Source organism: Artemia sp. Qi Xiang Cuo, chromosome 5 (assembly GCF_049724085.1).
Source record: "Artemia sp. Qi Xiang Cuo chromosome 5, ASM4972408v1, whole genome shotgun sequence".
NCBI classification, from domain to species: domain Eukaryota; kingdom Metazoa; phylum Arthropoda; class Branchiopoda; order Anostraca; family Artemiidae; genus Artemia; species Artemia sp. Qi Xiang Cuo.
The window spans coordinates 80,518,877-80,535,160 of NC_142798.1; the positions used below are offsets into that span (position 1 = coordinate 80,518,877).

The 16,284-nt window shown below is 35.6% G+C and overlaps 1 protein-coding gene across 1 annotated transcript in view; it reads right to left on the reverse strand.

Moving 5' to 3' along the window:
* Positions 1-438: 438 nt before the first annotated feature.
* The window catches only part of fra (neogenin protein frazzled), a 173,226-nt gene continuing 157,380 nt past the window's right edge, over positions 439-16,284 (reverse strand). The window contains exons 21-24 of the mRNA XM_089089232.1: positions 15,259-15,481; positions 9,455-9,597; positions 8,296-8,429; positions 439-816 (exon numbers count right to left, since the gene is read on the reverse strand). Of these exons, the coding sequence (XP_088945358.1) occupies positions 709-816; positions 8,296-8,429; positions 9,455-9,597; positions 15,259-15,481 (608 nt within the window). The 3' untranslated portion in view covers positions 439-708. The remainder of the gene's footprint in view (positions 817-8,295; positions 8,430-9,454; positions 9,598-15,258; positions 15,482-16,284) is intronic.

The following is a 16,284-nucleotide window of genomic DNA, read 5'->3' on the forward strand; positions in this document are numbered from 1 at the left end:
ATAATATATAGGTGCAGTAAGGATACTATTATAAGCCATCGGTACATTCTTGACTCAAGCCTAGTAACAACCGCCAAACAGATATTAGCTGCAGTCAAGACACGATTTGAGCAGTCTGAACTGGCCCTTTCTGTAGTCCAAAAAATACCCCCCCCCCCCTGCCCCCAAAAAAAGAAATAAAAATTATAGCTGTGGTCATGATATTACTTAATATGCATAGAAAGGCTATCTGTGATGTCCAAACCATACCAACCCCCCAAAAATTCGAGCTACAGCCCAGGTAATATTTAAGCAGCATAAAATGACCATTCCCAAAGCTAAACCGAAGGCACAATTCCTGGAAGTTATATATAAAAAAAAAAAAAAAAAAAAAAAATTAAAAAAATCCTAAATAAAAAAAACAGAGACATGTACAAAATATTTTTCCATTTTCTTTCCGACACTTAGTAAGTTTAAAAATGATTAAAGTAAAAACAATGTCACGAAAATTAAAAATAACACATCAAAATGCATTTGTCAGATCACTCCTTAAAGTATTCACCATGTAAAAAGTTAAAAAGCACTTTGAGCAGATTAGCACAATAGCACAAATACACAATAGTTTTTATTTACTATTATACATATTTTTTTTCAGTCGTACTCATATATATAACTTCAGCACAAAATCAACTAAAAAAGAGCACTTTTTCAAAGAAAACTACGCTATATTTACGTACACTCAAAGTCTGTTGCAGTAATGGCGTTCAAGTCTTTCATAAGGCCTTCCAAATTGGCCATTTCTTGATTTAATTCCTCCGTACTTGTGCTATACGATCGCTAAAAGAAAAAAGAATTATATCACTATTATAAGAATTTTACCAACATACTATCGCTGTATCAAAGGCAAAACAATTATTCTAATAAAAAATGCTCCGTTTTTGTGCTATACGATTGCTGTCTCTGAGAGAAAAAATAAACCCGTCTATTGTTTTGATAAAGGACAAAGTACAAATATCCGCCAGAGCCATTGCTAGCGAATAGGGCATGGAACTTCTACAGAGACAAGCAGCAGCTTGTGCAACAGCAAGGGTCTTTTCTACAGAGAGAAGCAGCAAGCGTGTCGCCCAACCTCGTTGCAACTTGGATCGAACCCGTGTCCCCATATCGACAAGCAGAACATCAATCCACTGTGAAACAATAGGGTTGTTTTGAAGAGAATTTTCAACTCCTAAGAGAATATCTTTTTTTGTGTTGGTTTGTGTTTTCAGTAAAGCACTAGTTTTTCGAATTCTACAGATATTGGAAAATACCTCGAGTCTTTTGTAGGTATATCTTGCGTAATCGGCGAAGCAATAAGTATTGTTAGTTTCAAGTTCCAACTTCGATCTTTACTTCCGTCGCAACAATTGTGTTTTTTAATCCTAATATATATCAAGACCTTACCGTAATGAAGGTAAAAATACCTTTCTTGTTTCTTTAAGATCACGCATGAAAACTTGCATTATGAACAGAAGATGTGTCTTGTAGAGTATATGTCAGAATCTACTGATCTATCATAGACATCTACAGATCTTCAACTAAAATCAGCCTTTCAATTTAAGATCTAGTTATTGGAACAAGGATTGTTTTCAGGCCTTCAGAAAGAATAAATCTGACAATTCAGAAAGGCAAAGGAGGAAGTCGATTAAAAATTTTTTGAATTAATTCTGCAAGCGAGAAAAGATCAAGTTCAGATAATTTAGACTAATTTAGAAAAATATAATTCATCCAATGTCTTGCAAACAAAATGAAACCAGGTATTCACTTATAAATTATAGAACGTTGATCTCCGTCTAAAAAAAAAAAAAAAATGGAGCACAAAATTCCTTCACTATTTTACAAATATGTTACACCCCTAACGTACAATTATATCTTTTTAGACGTTATATCTAGACTGGTGTTGTAAATAAAACTGAGAGAAACAGAATGCCTTAGTAACTCGATTTAGAGTTCGATTCGTTTCAGTAGTAGATTCACCCAAGTTGTCTCCTACAGATGTGAGATGCTCTAAAACGTAATGTTCGTTTTGTTTTTGTTGACATATGTATTTCCCCTGTTGAAGTTCTTCTTATTTTTTATTTTGTTTTTCTATTTCTTGTGTTTCTGCTTTTCTTCATCCCCACTTATTGTATTTTGTATGAATAGAGAATTTAAATAAATTGATATTGTTATCAGTGGCGTAAATAGGGGGGTTCGGGGGAGAGGTTGCAGATCACCTCAGGTGGCACTTTCCAGGGGGTGGCACCGAGAGAAGAGAACAAAAGGAGCGGAGGATCACTTCTAAAGTACTTTACTACCATGGATGGTCGAGCTCTGATTAGTAAAGCCATCGAAATAACCGTTAGAAACGTTGTGTTAAGGCGTGGTCTGGATTCAGAAGTGCAAATCGTTGGTAGGAGTGCTGACCTATACAGTTGAATGGTGTTAAGGTTATACTTATCATTTTCTAGAAAAGTCCGTTTTAAGGCATGGAACAAGCGAGGGGTATTCGTGTTCATTAGACACATAAAGAGGGTGGTACTTTCAAAGTCCGTCCATGGTGGCATCCATGTTAGGAACGCCAATGATTATTATTGAATGGACAAATGAGTGAGTTTCATTGCCCAGTTTGGATACAAAAGTACCAGTGGAGTAATACAAAGAAAAAAAAATACAGAAAAAATATCTGAAGGCGTTTTCTTTGCCTTCTGAATTCTGAAAACTTCTGAAGTCTTTTCTGTATACCCAAATATGAATCTAGAGTACAATACCTGTCACTTTTAACAGAACTACTTCTTTAAGGGGGTGGGCAAACATAACTAAACTTTTAAATGCAGCAAAAACAAGCCAGGAGTATGGATTTTTTTTTTTCCGATAATAGAGGTCAAAAAGGGGAAAGAGCAAAGGCATAACAAAAGTAAAAAGAAGAAAGGCACTTAATGGCATTATAATTATAGACGACAAAATATTTCTACTTGTCAATTACGTTATACCACTAAGGATTTTCGTTCCCATTTTTGATAGCTTCCAGCATTCTTTTTATTTAATAAAAAATATTAACCTTTTGATAATTTATATTTAAGATAAATTATGTTTAATGAAAGTCTTGCTTAAGAGAACCTTGAAAAAAACCACATAAAACGGATGAGCATGCTAGAATAATACTGCATGTCCACTTTAAAATGTGATTACTTAAAGAAAGTTTTACCTATTTACCGGGTTCAATACCCCCTACCCTCGAAACATTTTTACGACTCGTAAATTTATCTTTAAAATGCAGGGAAAAACAACTCTTAATCCTCCCACCTCACCCCAGAACAAAATGATTTTTGTGCTCCCGAAACAAAAATCATTTTGTACCCCCCCCCCTTGAACGAAAAACTTGGACATGGTTCTAGTTAGTGTAATTAGCCAGCGCAATAAAGATATAGTAAACTTGATGTTTATATTTTGTTACACATATTTAGGTTATGTTAAATATGTTCATGTGTATAACTAGCCAAACAGCCTATCGGACAACAGCTATAAAAAAAACATTTTCCTCCTTCCGCCAAAATTATCATTCCCCTTACCCCCACCCCCCCTAAAAATGCTCCTGAAAATCCCAATTCAATCCCTAATCTGTGAAACAAAAGAGAGTAATCTTATTCACTGAACTAAACATGGTTTACCATGGTCAACTAAATAACAAAATTGATTCAAGCGATCCAAGAACGGAGATATCAGATCGAAGACAATGTCTCCAGGTTCCATTGAAGCCTTTCAACTTAACCTTCTTGAGCGAAACCCATGTGCAGCTGAACCCCCGAGCAACTCAAACCCTCTCAACTGGACCCTCATGCAAATCAATCCTCATTTGACTGAACCCCGTGCAACTTAACCCCATTTAAATGAACCCTTGTACACTTGAACCCCCGGGCAACTCAGCCCCATTTAAATGAATTCCTGTGCAACTGAGGCCCCATTTAACGTAACCCCCGTGCAACTCAAAACCATTTAACTGAACCTTCGTTCAACTAAACTTCCGTTTAAGTCAATTCCCATTTAAATCAAGGCCTGTTTAACTAAACTGAACCCAATCCCTAAAAATAAGTTTGAACTAGCGCTGATTAGAAGCTCAAAATTTGCTGAAAACTCAGCTGAACCTCAAGAAGCTCAACGTAGCCCCCGAGCAACTCAAACCTATCCAACTGAACCCTCATGCAAGTCAATTCTCATTTATCTGAACCCGGTGCAACTCAAACCCATTTAAATGAACTCTTGTACACTTGAACCCCCTGCAACTCAACCCCGTATAAATAAACCCTTGCGTAACTGAACCCCTGTTTAACTGGACCCCCGTGCAGCTCAACCCCGTTTAACTGGACCCCTGTGCAACTTAATCCTCATTTAAATAAACCCTCGTTCAAGTGAACCCCCTTGCAACTCGCCGCCATTTAACTGAACCCTCGTTCAACTGAACTTCCGTTTAAGTCAGCCCCATTTAAAACAAGCCCTGTTTAACTCAACTCTACCCAAGGCCTAAGAACAAGTTTGAATTAGCGCTGCTTAAAAGCTCAAAATTTACATCTCGCTTCGTTTGCAGTTCTTAACTTATTCCCAAGAATTTATTTCGTATTTAATTTTTTTGTTGAAATGAAAATAAATAGTATAAATTATTAACAAATCAGCTTTGTATTTGAATGAATCTTTTTCACTTGATTGTCCTTTCAAAACTTTTTTTTTTGTTTTCCACTTACGCAGGCGACTTGGAAAGGGATTACTCAAAGGGAGGGGAAATTTTTAACACCAGTTCAAGGGTTTGCGATCATGGAGGTATCAGTGGTAGATCTTTTAAGGTTTCAAGTCTTTTCACTTCAAAAATGACAATAAAATCGCACTTCAGTGCAATAAGGCATTTTATGATGGTGTTGTCATAACGAAACTATAAAAAGTGCATAAATGTGAATATTAGCTTTCAAATTCCCTTAAACAACTCTCTACGATATTCTAGTGCCCCATTAGTGCTGTAGAAATAAAACAGAAAAAGGGAGACTAAAAATTCGCAGAAATTTGTTTCAGCAATAAACTTTTTTTATTATGAAAAATTTAAAGAATAGCTATCATTCCTGGATCAGCATTAATGGAAAGTTTTTTTTTAAACGAGTGATTAGTTGCTCGGGGGTTGACATGCATGAGGGTTCAGCTGAATGGGGTTGATTCCTACGAGAGTTCGGTTAAAAGGGATTTTAGTTGAACGAGGGTTCAGTTACACGGGGTTCAGTAACACGCACACCAAGCTTACCACATGCTTTACAAACTTTACTTAAAAAAAGCCATAAATTCATAAAAACGTGCTGATTTCATATCACAGCTTTTTAAGTCTAAACTTTTTAAGTCGAAAAAGTACCATCTTACTAAGGAATTTGCTACCTACAGAAACCAGGCTAATGCCTGTATAATTACGCACACACTCTTATTACCTTTCTTATAGAGGTTTAATTATGGTTTTCCTAAAATCGATTGGTACTTCCCCTTTTTCAAAAATAATATTCATAATCTTCAGTAACTTATTTCTAGCCCCATGGGCACATACCCACCATATTTAAGAAACTCATTTACAACACTATCAGCAACTGGGGCCTTATTATTTTTTAATCCTTTTAGTGCTGTCGCTAATTCTTACTCACAAAACAAATCTTCCTTCACATCCAAGGTATCACTAACTTTTTCATTTTCCTCTATCTTTTCCTGCAACTTTATCTCAGTTTAGCACATTCTCATAATGTTCCACCCATCTCTTTTTAACTCTTTCCTTATCACAAATTGTGGCCTCATTCCTATCTTTAACTGGGACAAGTCCGGATTGACTATTCTCTCTCAATTTATTAACATAGCAGAACAATATTTTACTATTATGCCGTCTAGCTGCATCTTCCTAATCCTTGGCAATTTTATCCATGCATTCCACTTCACACCTCCTTAGTTCATATTTTAATACTTTCTCCACTTTCTTTAGATTCCTTTTGTTTACCTATGATCATTCACTCAGATAATTCTTGCAAAAGCCCCTTCTCCTCTCTATCCTACAGAAAGCTTTTTCACTAATATTCCCAGCTGCATTCCTAATTTTCTTTCCTAAGACACCATCAGCAGCTTCACAAATTGTTTTCCTAAAATTATTCTATCCAACGTCTACATTGTCAAATATTAAACTCTCCGGTTTAGTACTCAACTGTTCCTGGAAAGTTTTTCTCAGATTCTGATCCTTGCGTCTATCAACATCATAAATCCCCGGGAGGTAATTACACTTCCAAAATTTCAGCTTTTAATTAACCGTAGACACTTCTAGATGGTAATTCTTACTTTTAACCTCAATAACAGAACTCCTATACACCCTAATATCTTGTAGTGATCCTGACAGTCTTCAGTTTACAATAACATAATCAATAAGGTTTGTTGTCTTACCATCATATGAGTACCACGTAAGCTTATGGGCCATTTTATATCCAAACACCGTATTGGTTATAACTAGATTGTTATACCTACAAAATTGCAACAGTCTGTAGCCATTACGGTTTTCCTTTCCTACACCGAATTTACCTAGGCTAGGATACCATCTATCCCTATTTTTACCGACCTGGGCGTTAAAATCTTTTAATAAAAATGGCATATTTCTACCCGGGACCCTGGCTATTTGCTCCTGTAACTGTAAGTAAAATGCATTTGAGTCACTACTATATCCGTCAGTCGGTTGTACAGGGGCATATACTACTATAACTGATACCCTGAACTTTTTAGTCATAAAATGAGCGATTAGCATTCTATTATTCATAGCTTCTCAGCCTAAACAAGACTTAGCAACTTCCTTATTCATCATGAGCCCTACTCCCAGTCTATGTACCCCATCCTTCCTGCCTGAATAACTAAATTTTTATCGCCTACTTTCATGCTATCTACCCCTGGAATCTGAGTTTCTGAAACTCCTAATAAGCCCAATTCGAATCGTCTGAATTCGTCAGTCAAATTGTCAATACAATAGTAGGTTTTTAACGTACTACCATTCCAAGTTCCAATTTTAATGTTCTTTAAATCATTGACATTATTTTGGCCCCAGGAAAAGCAATGATCCCGATACCAGTGCAGGACAGGAACCAACATATCTTCTCAAATCTACACCGAAGCGCTTAAGCCAGCTTAGAAGCGGAGAGCAAGAAGTCCCTGGGACCTCCAATTGAGTGAAGGCTTCGTGTAATCCTGGGCCCATCTAAATCACAACATGGTTTTCAGCACTTGGCGATGCTCTTCTATCAACAGACAAATCCTGCGAAATCCTGCACAGACAACCTCAAGTTTATTACCTCCGACTCATTAAATATTAATGCCTACAAATATTATGCTACTACGGGGAGGCAACTCACAGTAGAAAAATCAGCTAGGAAGAGGTTATTCAGCCCGAAAATGCCCCCCCCCCCCAAAAAAAAAAAAAAACAGACCAAGCCCAGAAGAATCAGAGATCTATCAATCATAAAAGATCCATTATTCAGAGTCTCGGGATTCTGATTAATGTGACACATGTTTGAGTAATGTGACACTGATTAATGTGACTCGTGATTCATGACGAAAATTACGCACAGAAAGGTCTTCTTCAAGTCACTTGAGCACTTTCTCAAAGCTAAATTGACACCATTTATTAGATTTAATACATGTTGAATTTAAACATATTGCATTTAAACATATTTTCTTGTTTCTTAGCCTAAGAATAACTATAAAAAAACCCAAACTTGTTACTTCTTATATTGTCCATTGCAAGGGTGAAACATTTTGATCCAAGATTTATCAAGTTGTCAGGAAATTAATATGGTTTCAAACCCTATTTACCAATATCAACAACTTTCTTATTTCTTACTAAGACACCATCAGCAACTTCACAAATTATTTTCCTAAAATTATTCTATCCATCTGTAAACATATATTTTCAAAAATTCCTGAAGGTGTGCCACATTTCCTAATTTATGTCTCTTTTTATTCTTTGTACATGACTTCATATATTTTTCTTTAATGACTGAATTTTTGTCTACATAAAACATCACTTATCCTACATTTTCAGGGGTTACTAGTTGTAAATCTCTGACAAATAATCCAGGCCGTTTTAAACAGTAATCCTCCTAACTTCTGACTCATTTTCTTCTCGTGAAACACCAAGGATAAATAATTAGATTTACCGGGTGAGTAATTTTGGTGTGCTCGAATGTACTGTATTATTACAGCAGGAGGGTTGGCATTTACCGAGTCCATTAAGATAGAAACGTAACTTACAGGTAGTTGTCCTTTTACAGGGGTGCCATTTGGTGAGCGTGCCCCAAGAGGTGGTCTCGTCGGGATATTTGATATTTCCTGCTTCTTTGTATTATACAAAACATTAGAAGGTCCTCTAGTGGGTGGTGAGGAGGCTAAAATAACGAAAATGAAGCTTAATTTTGTTGGTAGATTATTTCATTTATTAAAAAATTAAACACAAATTAATGAGCGGATCAAAAGCAGACATCACGTAGACGGGAAGCACAACTTCGGAAATTTGTAGCTTTACAAGCAAAGAAGTACCAAAAAGCACCTACTGCAAAAAAAAGCTTTTTCTAGTCAAAACTTTTTTTTAGCTAGTTTTTTTTTTTTTTTTTTTGCTAGTGCAAGCACCATTTAAATTGAAAATTATTCTTGACTACTACAGCTTGCGCGAAACAAAATTATTCTATTTATCTGTCCCAAAATGAAACAAGGAAAAACGAAAAGACGAAAAACAGAAAATAATTAAACAAGAATGATGCGCAAAAGGCAAATTAAACGCAATTGAAGTGGCTTTTTCAACGAAAGTCCAGTTTGACGATCGAAAAACTGTCTTCACTGAAACGCCACTAGGCCTACTTTTCTCTGTTTACCCTATTTGACCCCCCCCCCCAAATATATATCCGACACGTAGACTGGTCCTAAACCACATGTATAAAAAATTCCTCCCAGAAAAAAACTTGTCCGACTCGTAAATAGGTCATAAAAACAAACGTTAAAAAAAACTTTGTTTGAGACCATTAGAAAAAATTCACTGAAGGTAAACCCCTCCTTCTTTTATTTTTTTGGTACCCCCAGCTGATCAAGATCTATTCTGCTGCCCCCCCCCCCCCCAAAAAAAAAGAATCCTGGATGTAGCACTGCTGGATTAATTACATAGATACAAATTGTTAAATAAAATAGGTTAGACAAATAAAGAAACATTTCAACATATAAACTCTTGTAACTACTTGAAAGTTTTAATTCTTTTTTTTTTTTTTTTATTCGGATTGATGAGAATACTTCTTCAATCACCGAAAGAAAAATCAAAAAGATAAATCTGTTCATTCTAAAGTTCATTCGTTCCAATAGTTCATTCGGACATAAAAAAAAACTACAAGTTTTGTAGCTTAATTGCAGATGAAAAAATAGTTACTTATTGTTTTGGCTGAGTGGCTGTGTTGATGAGGGAATCCAGTAGCTGTTGGCGCAGGAGGAAGCGCAAAGGACTTCAAGGGATGACTTTGCGGCCCAGATGCAGCTGGAACAAGTGGTGGCCGCTTTCCCAAAACCGATTCACTAGAATAAAAGACAGAGGTTTATCACAACCTTATATTACCTATACTCTAAATACTGACAAGAATTAGATTGAGAAGACCAAGATCAGGTAAATTGCTCATGGATGGCATGTAATGGCATGGATGGCATGTGCTCATGGATGGATGGCACAATAATTTGTTTCTCAAAATTGGCATACTACCATTTTCCGGTGTGAAAAAAGAAAAGAAACGATATAGATAGGTCATGACTTTGTAAAAATTCATTCCCCCCTCTAGCCCCCTTATTATCCGGGTTGCAGCGGTAGCTAGCAACCTAGTAATTGTTCATAAAGTCTGCTGACTGAAATCAGAGACCATTTTTAAAACTTTGAACATAAGTAGGAGTTTCAAAACGCAATTTTTTTCTTGACAAATCAGTTTTTCCCGAGTTTTTAGAGGAAGACTTTCTCGTCTGATAGCTGCGAAGTGAGACTCGGGTTCTTAATTACTCCACATTAAATACTACCCACTGGGGTATAAAAATTACAATAATGATTTGCATACCAGAAGACTGAGCTTCACTTCGTGATTAAAATTCGTTTCATAAGATAGTTCATAGCAAGAAATTGTTCGTTTTCCGGTGTGAAAAACAATCTAGATAGGTCTCGACTTCGGGAAAATACGCATAAGGGCTTGATTTAAAACATTTTTCATATGAATGACATCAAAATACCCAGACGTGAAATACCCTAAGGGTTTTACTCTGTAGCGAATAAAACAAAATGAAATCGAAGTTGTTTTGCGAAAGAGATTAAAAAACTATCTTTCTTTCTACCAAGCGAAACCCCTTCCCCTGGTACTATCCATAATAATAGTAGATTATTTTGAATTAAACTTCAACTTTAAGATTATTTTTTCTTCATTGAGATAATTCGGTGATTTCAAAGTCCTTCTGATTTTATTCTGATTCTTAATTTGAGTTGTTTTCATTGGCTTTCAGTGACGCTTTGACTAAAGGCATAAAATACCTCCTTCCCTTTCAATAACTTTACGTCACTGGAAAACACATTTGATTAGTTGAAAGTGATGTGCGATCACCTTCATCCAATCAAAGCCCATTCCATGCTACCATTAGATCAAATTTGAGAAAGATGATACAGTTTTAAAACCCGCCTCACAACGCATGAGCATTGACAGTGCGCAAGGGCACTGGGACAAAATAGCGATACCAGGGACGTTGTGTTTTCTAAATAACCGTGATGCGTATGGACCACTTTTGCCACCCTGTTTAAATATTTAGAGATCATTGTCGATAGAGCTTCAATCATCTTTAAGACTATCATCGCTATAAGACCTGCTCATTAATAGTATAAGTAAAAAATTCGAATGGCGTTAATTTTTTTCCATCCACATAAGTAACTATGAAGTAAGCAAGAAATATGTAATTTTTTCCATCCACATAAATAAGTAAGTAAATAGTTTTCTTCTATCTGTATCTTTTGTTATAAAAAGTTTTATCAAGACATTTAAAAAAAGGCATGTTAAAAGTTTACAACAATAAATAATACTAGTTTATATACTATTTACTTAAGTTAATTCAAAGGATTAAATTTTAACCACATTTGGAGGACCCAAAATTGTGTACTGCTGCAGAAAAATATGATGCTTCCCTGCCGAAAGATACATTTAAAAGATACTCCGCACCAGGATCGTGGATTTTTTTTTTTTTTTTTTTTTTTTTTTTTTTTTGTATCACATAAAAGTTAGATTTTTCGCAATTGATTCAACACGCAGAGCTTTGACTAAAACACTGAAAATAGAATCCATATTTAAAAAAAAGATGACGATAAAAAAAGATGAAAAAATGTTAAGAAACATAAACTTATGGTTAATTTTAAGATACATATTGATGTACTATCGATATTAAATTACCAGTTACAATTGAGCAAGAAATATCCACATTAGTAGCATATTTGGGTAAGATCTGCAAATTTGGGTAGATCTGACAATAAGATTTGGGTAAGATGGTATTCACAAGAAAATGACACTTGAACATTGATTAAAAGAGCGTTGTTTCATACATATTGCAGTAAACACGATAGCGTTGACTTAAAAAAGAGATAAGTTTCTCCTGTATTTTATTTTAAAAACTTTCAAAAGATACACGAGTTATATCATCTCTTGTCAAAAATTCCATTTCAAATATTATCTTTTTTACTTACAAAAGCCGCTAGATGTAGCAATTTCCTTTCAAATGAGCTCTTAAACAGCTCTCTATGATGTTTCAGCGCCCCATTAGCCACAGTGGAGAGAAAAAAAGAAGACAGATCAGTGTTACCGATGCAAAAAAGGTGATTCTCCTCGTTGTTCAAGCCAGGGGGTTGTAAGTTTCCTGCACAGGGGTTTCAACCATGGCAATTCCAATGGTGCACCTTCTGTTTCGATATGATGTCTTTTTTACGAGTCTCAGGCTATTTTTCGAAATTCCAATAAAATTATTTCCAAAATAACATTTTACTATTAAGACTAATCAAGACCTTAGGTACCATTAGTGAATCAGCTACAAATGGCAATTTTTTTTTCAATAGCCAGTTTTGTTTTCAAAACACATTTTTTATTTTTGGTAAGTATGGGTCGTGGCTCGTTCTTTTCTAGGTTGCAGCTACCGCTGCAGCAATAGCATAGTATTTCCCTATATATACTAATATTGCAAAGGGAGCGTTCAAAAATTCCCTACAAAAAAGTCAAAGGAAATAAAAACAATGCAAGTGGCCTATGTAATTCACAAATGGTGTTTAATGTTCAACAAATCTGGCATTCAAGAATTATTCAAAGTCAGCCAATTAAAAGTGTGAAGCTGAAATTGCAATTTGAGTGTTTTAAAATAAAACGGCAAATGTAGCCCAAATGTTTCAAGTTAAGAAATCCTTGAATACAAGCAGTGTTATGTAAAAACCCAAAAACGTTGACACTTTTTGTACTGTGCTACACGACGCATAGATGGCAAGTGTAGCCTCGTATTAATATAATGGCTTCACAGACCTGTAGAAACCAGCTTCTGGGGAAATCGAATAATATTTGAAGTATCTAATTACCTTGTTTTAATTGGGGACTTCTTCTGTGTAGTATTAGCCTTTGATTTTTAACCAGAACAATTAAAATTTTCAGGGAAACTGTAGTAGTATGTTGGGCTGGATAACTGTTTCGGGTCGATTCTTGGTTATAAATTTCCAGAATCAGGTGTAAATATCGCATTTTTATTTATTTTTGTCAATAAAACTTTAAAATAATACACTAACCTTAAGGAACATATATATTAAACACAAGGGAAAAAAACCTTCGGCTTTTTATTAGCAGGAAATAGTAAAGAATGAACAAGATTGTCATCGTAGTAACCCAAATTGACATTTAAGGATAACTATATACTGACGGTACCGACGTCATACATTCTAACGTCATCGCATAGTTTTACTTTTAACATTATTTATGGTTGTAACCTCCGATTATAACGTCATTAATCATCTTGTATATGAAAAAAGGTAAAGGTAAAGAATATGGCATTGGACTTTATAGTCCCTACCGGCGATGCTGATTTCCATTTCTTGGCCCTTCAGCCAGGAAATGCAATGGAGGGTTGGGGGCCAACCATCCTGAGCTTTCGCACACCCTTTCCTGTTTACCTTCCCCAGATTTCTTTAGGTACCCATTTAGAGCTGGGTCGACTCTGGCTGAGCTTACAGAGTCACACCATTGACACTCGTCCCAAACCAAATAATTGGGTACACTAGGATTCGAACCCTTACCCTCTCGGACAAAGAATCCCAAATCCAGCGCACCAACCCACTCGGTTTGTATATGAAGATGCAGTTTTTTTATAAAAAGAATTATTTTAATTTAAATATTGTGTTTTATTTTATATATTTTATTAATTTTACATTAAATGTTAATTATATGTTACACTAAACGTTAAATTATATGCTAATTATATATTAAATTGGATTATATTTTAAACATTATATTATCTTAATTACGAAAGGCACTAGACATGGCAGTTTCCTTTGAAATGAGCCCTTAAACAATTCTGTGTGATATTCCCGTGCCCAACAAGCAGCGAAGAAAAAAAAATGGAAAAAGAGGACAAGTCAGTGCTACCCATACAAAAAAGTGATTTTCCTTGTTGTTCAGACCAGGGGACTAAGTTTCCAGTATAGGGTTTTTGGCCAAGATTATTGCAATGGTGTAGATTTTGTCTCGATACGACGCCAATTTTAGGTATTTCCGGCTATTTTTCAAAATTCCATAAGTTTGTTCTCAAAATAATGTTTTACTATTTAGACTAATTTAGATAACATTAACCATTCCTAAGCCAGCTAGAAATGGCAAAAGTTTCTAACTTACCACTTTTATCAAGGCATTTTCTTTGATTTTTGGTAACTCTAGGCCGTGGCTTGTCCTTTACTTGGTTGCAAATGCCACTGCAACCACAATGTTTGTGGTAGTACACAGCGCCTTATATAAATATCTCTTTCAGTCCATACTAATCACACATTCAACAACACATTCTGTATTGAAATTTACCGCAGTAAAGTGGCTGTAGTACTCCCCTTCAAATTCAAAGGATAGAAGTTCAAGTCACTTTACGGTAACAAAGCGCTTCTTACAAATATTGCAAATCTCACAGTTGGCTTGGCATATTTTTGTTTCTACTCCGTACCAAATGCTGCTATTCCCCTTTGTTTTTTAACCTTCAATGACATCAACCCAAGATTCAGACCCGAAATTTTGCTCAAAAAAAAAAAAAAAAAAAAAAAACAGGAACAAAATAACGAAAGGAAATCAACACGACTTCTTTTCGTCCAAATGGTTAGTTCTGGGTTTTGACCCTGGCGAATCAGGTGCCATTGCTCTTCCTGCATAACGTAAAGCACTGTCCGTTCGGAGCCGGAAACTTGACAGTGATTTTAGCAAAGTTGCTATTCAACCCTTCGCTGGAGAATTTATCAAGGTCAAACAAAACTTGATCGCCGTCATCACACACCATCCCAGAAACGAAAAAAATTCGAGATTTAGAAGAAAAAGGGTTTTAAAAAAAATCAGATGTCGATTATTATACGTTCTATAAAAAAAAAGAATCGATAATAATACCAGGTCCAAAAAATTACGTAAATTGCTTGAAGTAGACTCTCTTTCTCATTCTGCACAGGGATCCTATTTCCAGAAACGGTATAAATGAGAATAAAATACAGCAAAACATTTCAACTACTTCAATTCTATCAACATGCGGAGCTCCAGTAGTCTGTCATCATGTGGAGCTCCATATACCTTTTGCAGAGCTCCACGAGTCTACCATCATATGGAGCTGGTGGAAGACTTTCTCTTTCCACTACTTAGGAATGGTAAATTTGTAAAAAGATTGTACACCTTTTAATACCCACCCCAACGACGCTAATTGACGGAGAGCACACGCTCCTCCTAGATTATATTGCCCCTCCCCTATATTTTTAGAAAAGGTCTTTTTTTGGCATTTTCATTGAAGCACGCCTTTTTTGGTCTTTTCAACGACAACGACCTTTTTTGGTCTTTAATTAAAAAAAATACACCCCCACCTAATTTTCCTGATTCGGCACCATTGTTTCTTTTATGAATAAACAGCTATAGAATAATCATGGTCATGGTCACGTCTAGAATACTTAGTACTTACCTATAAGCACTAGTTTGATGTATGACACTAGGCACTGAAGCGGGTATGCCAACAATAGATGATCTGCTATCGTAACTGCTCTGCGTGTTATAACCTGTGTCATTAAGTCCTGTAGTCATTCGCCCTCCAGGTTGGGATACCGTTCTGGCGGTAGGTCCACCAAAAGCACGACCTTCTAAGGTTGACGGTTGGCTAACGGCAGTCGGGATTGGAGTGGATACACCTAAGGAGTCATGTTATATTAGCGTGCTTCTTTTTATATAATTATGTTGTTTATATTTTATTCTACCTTTCCGAAACGTCCATACACACAATTTTAAAGTATTCCGTGATTCCCTATATTCTTCACTGTTAACATAATTCAGCCTTTAGTGACACAGTCGACTCTCGCTAACTCGAAATTGACGGGACTACAATTTTTCTTCGAGTTACGTATAATTCTAAAAAGCACACAGTGCATAACAGTTCGTTCTGCATAAAACTCAACCTAGAGTTCTAACGAGTTCTAGAGGTAAGTCAAATGAAAATTCAAGTTACAGAAGTAGAAAATCGCAAAATTCTCTCCATACAACCACTACAAAGTTAAGAATAATTTTATTATTGTATTATAGGCTTGACATATCAAGACTTGACTTTCAAATGCCATGTTTTTTTTCGACTTAGACAAATCTTTGCAAGGGGATTGAAAATCATTCGAGATATCGAGGATTTCGAGTTATCTAGAGCCGACCATGTTTTTAATACAAAACTCCCCCTTCTAAACCCGCAAAAGAACCCAAAAATTGTATCTTTAAGTGCAAAAATTCAGAGGAACTAAAGGATTTTTAGCCAGAAAATTACGTGTTATAGCATTGCATGCTTTTCATGTACGTAAAAAATCATAACTGTTCCTAGGAAGGGGATTCAAACATTAAAAGGGGATCTTATGGGCTAATATGTTTCAATTTGTAATGTTTAGTTATATCAGTATTATAGTTTTACTAAGGTCTCAGAAGGCTATATATAGATTATAAAATAAAGGAACGG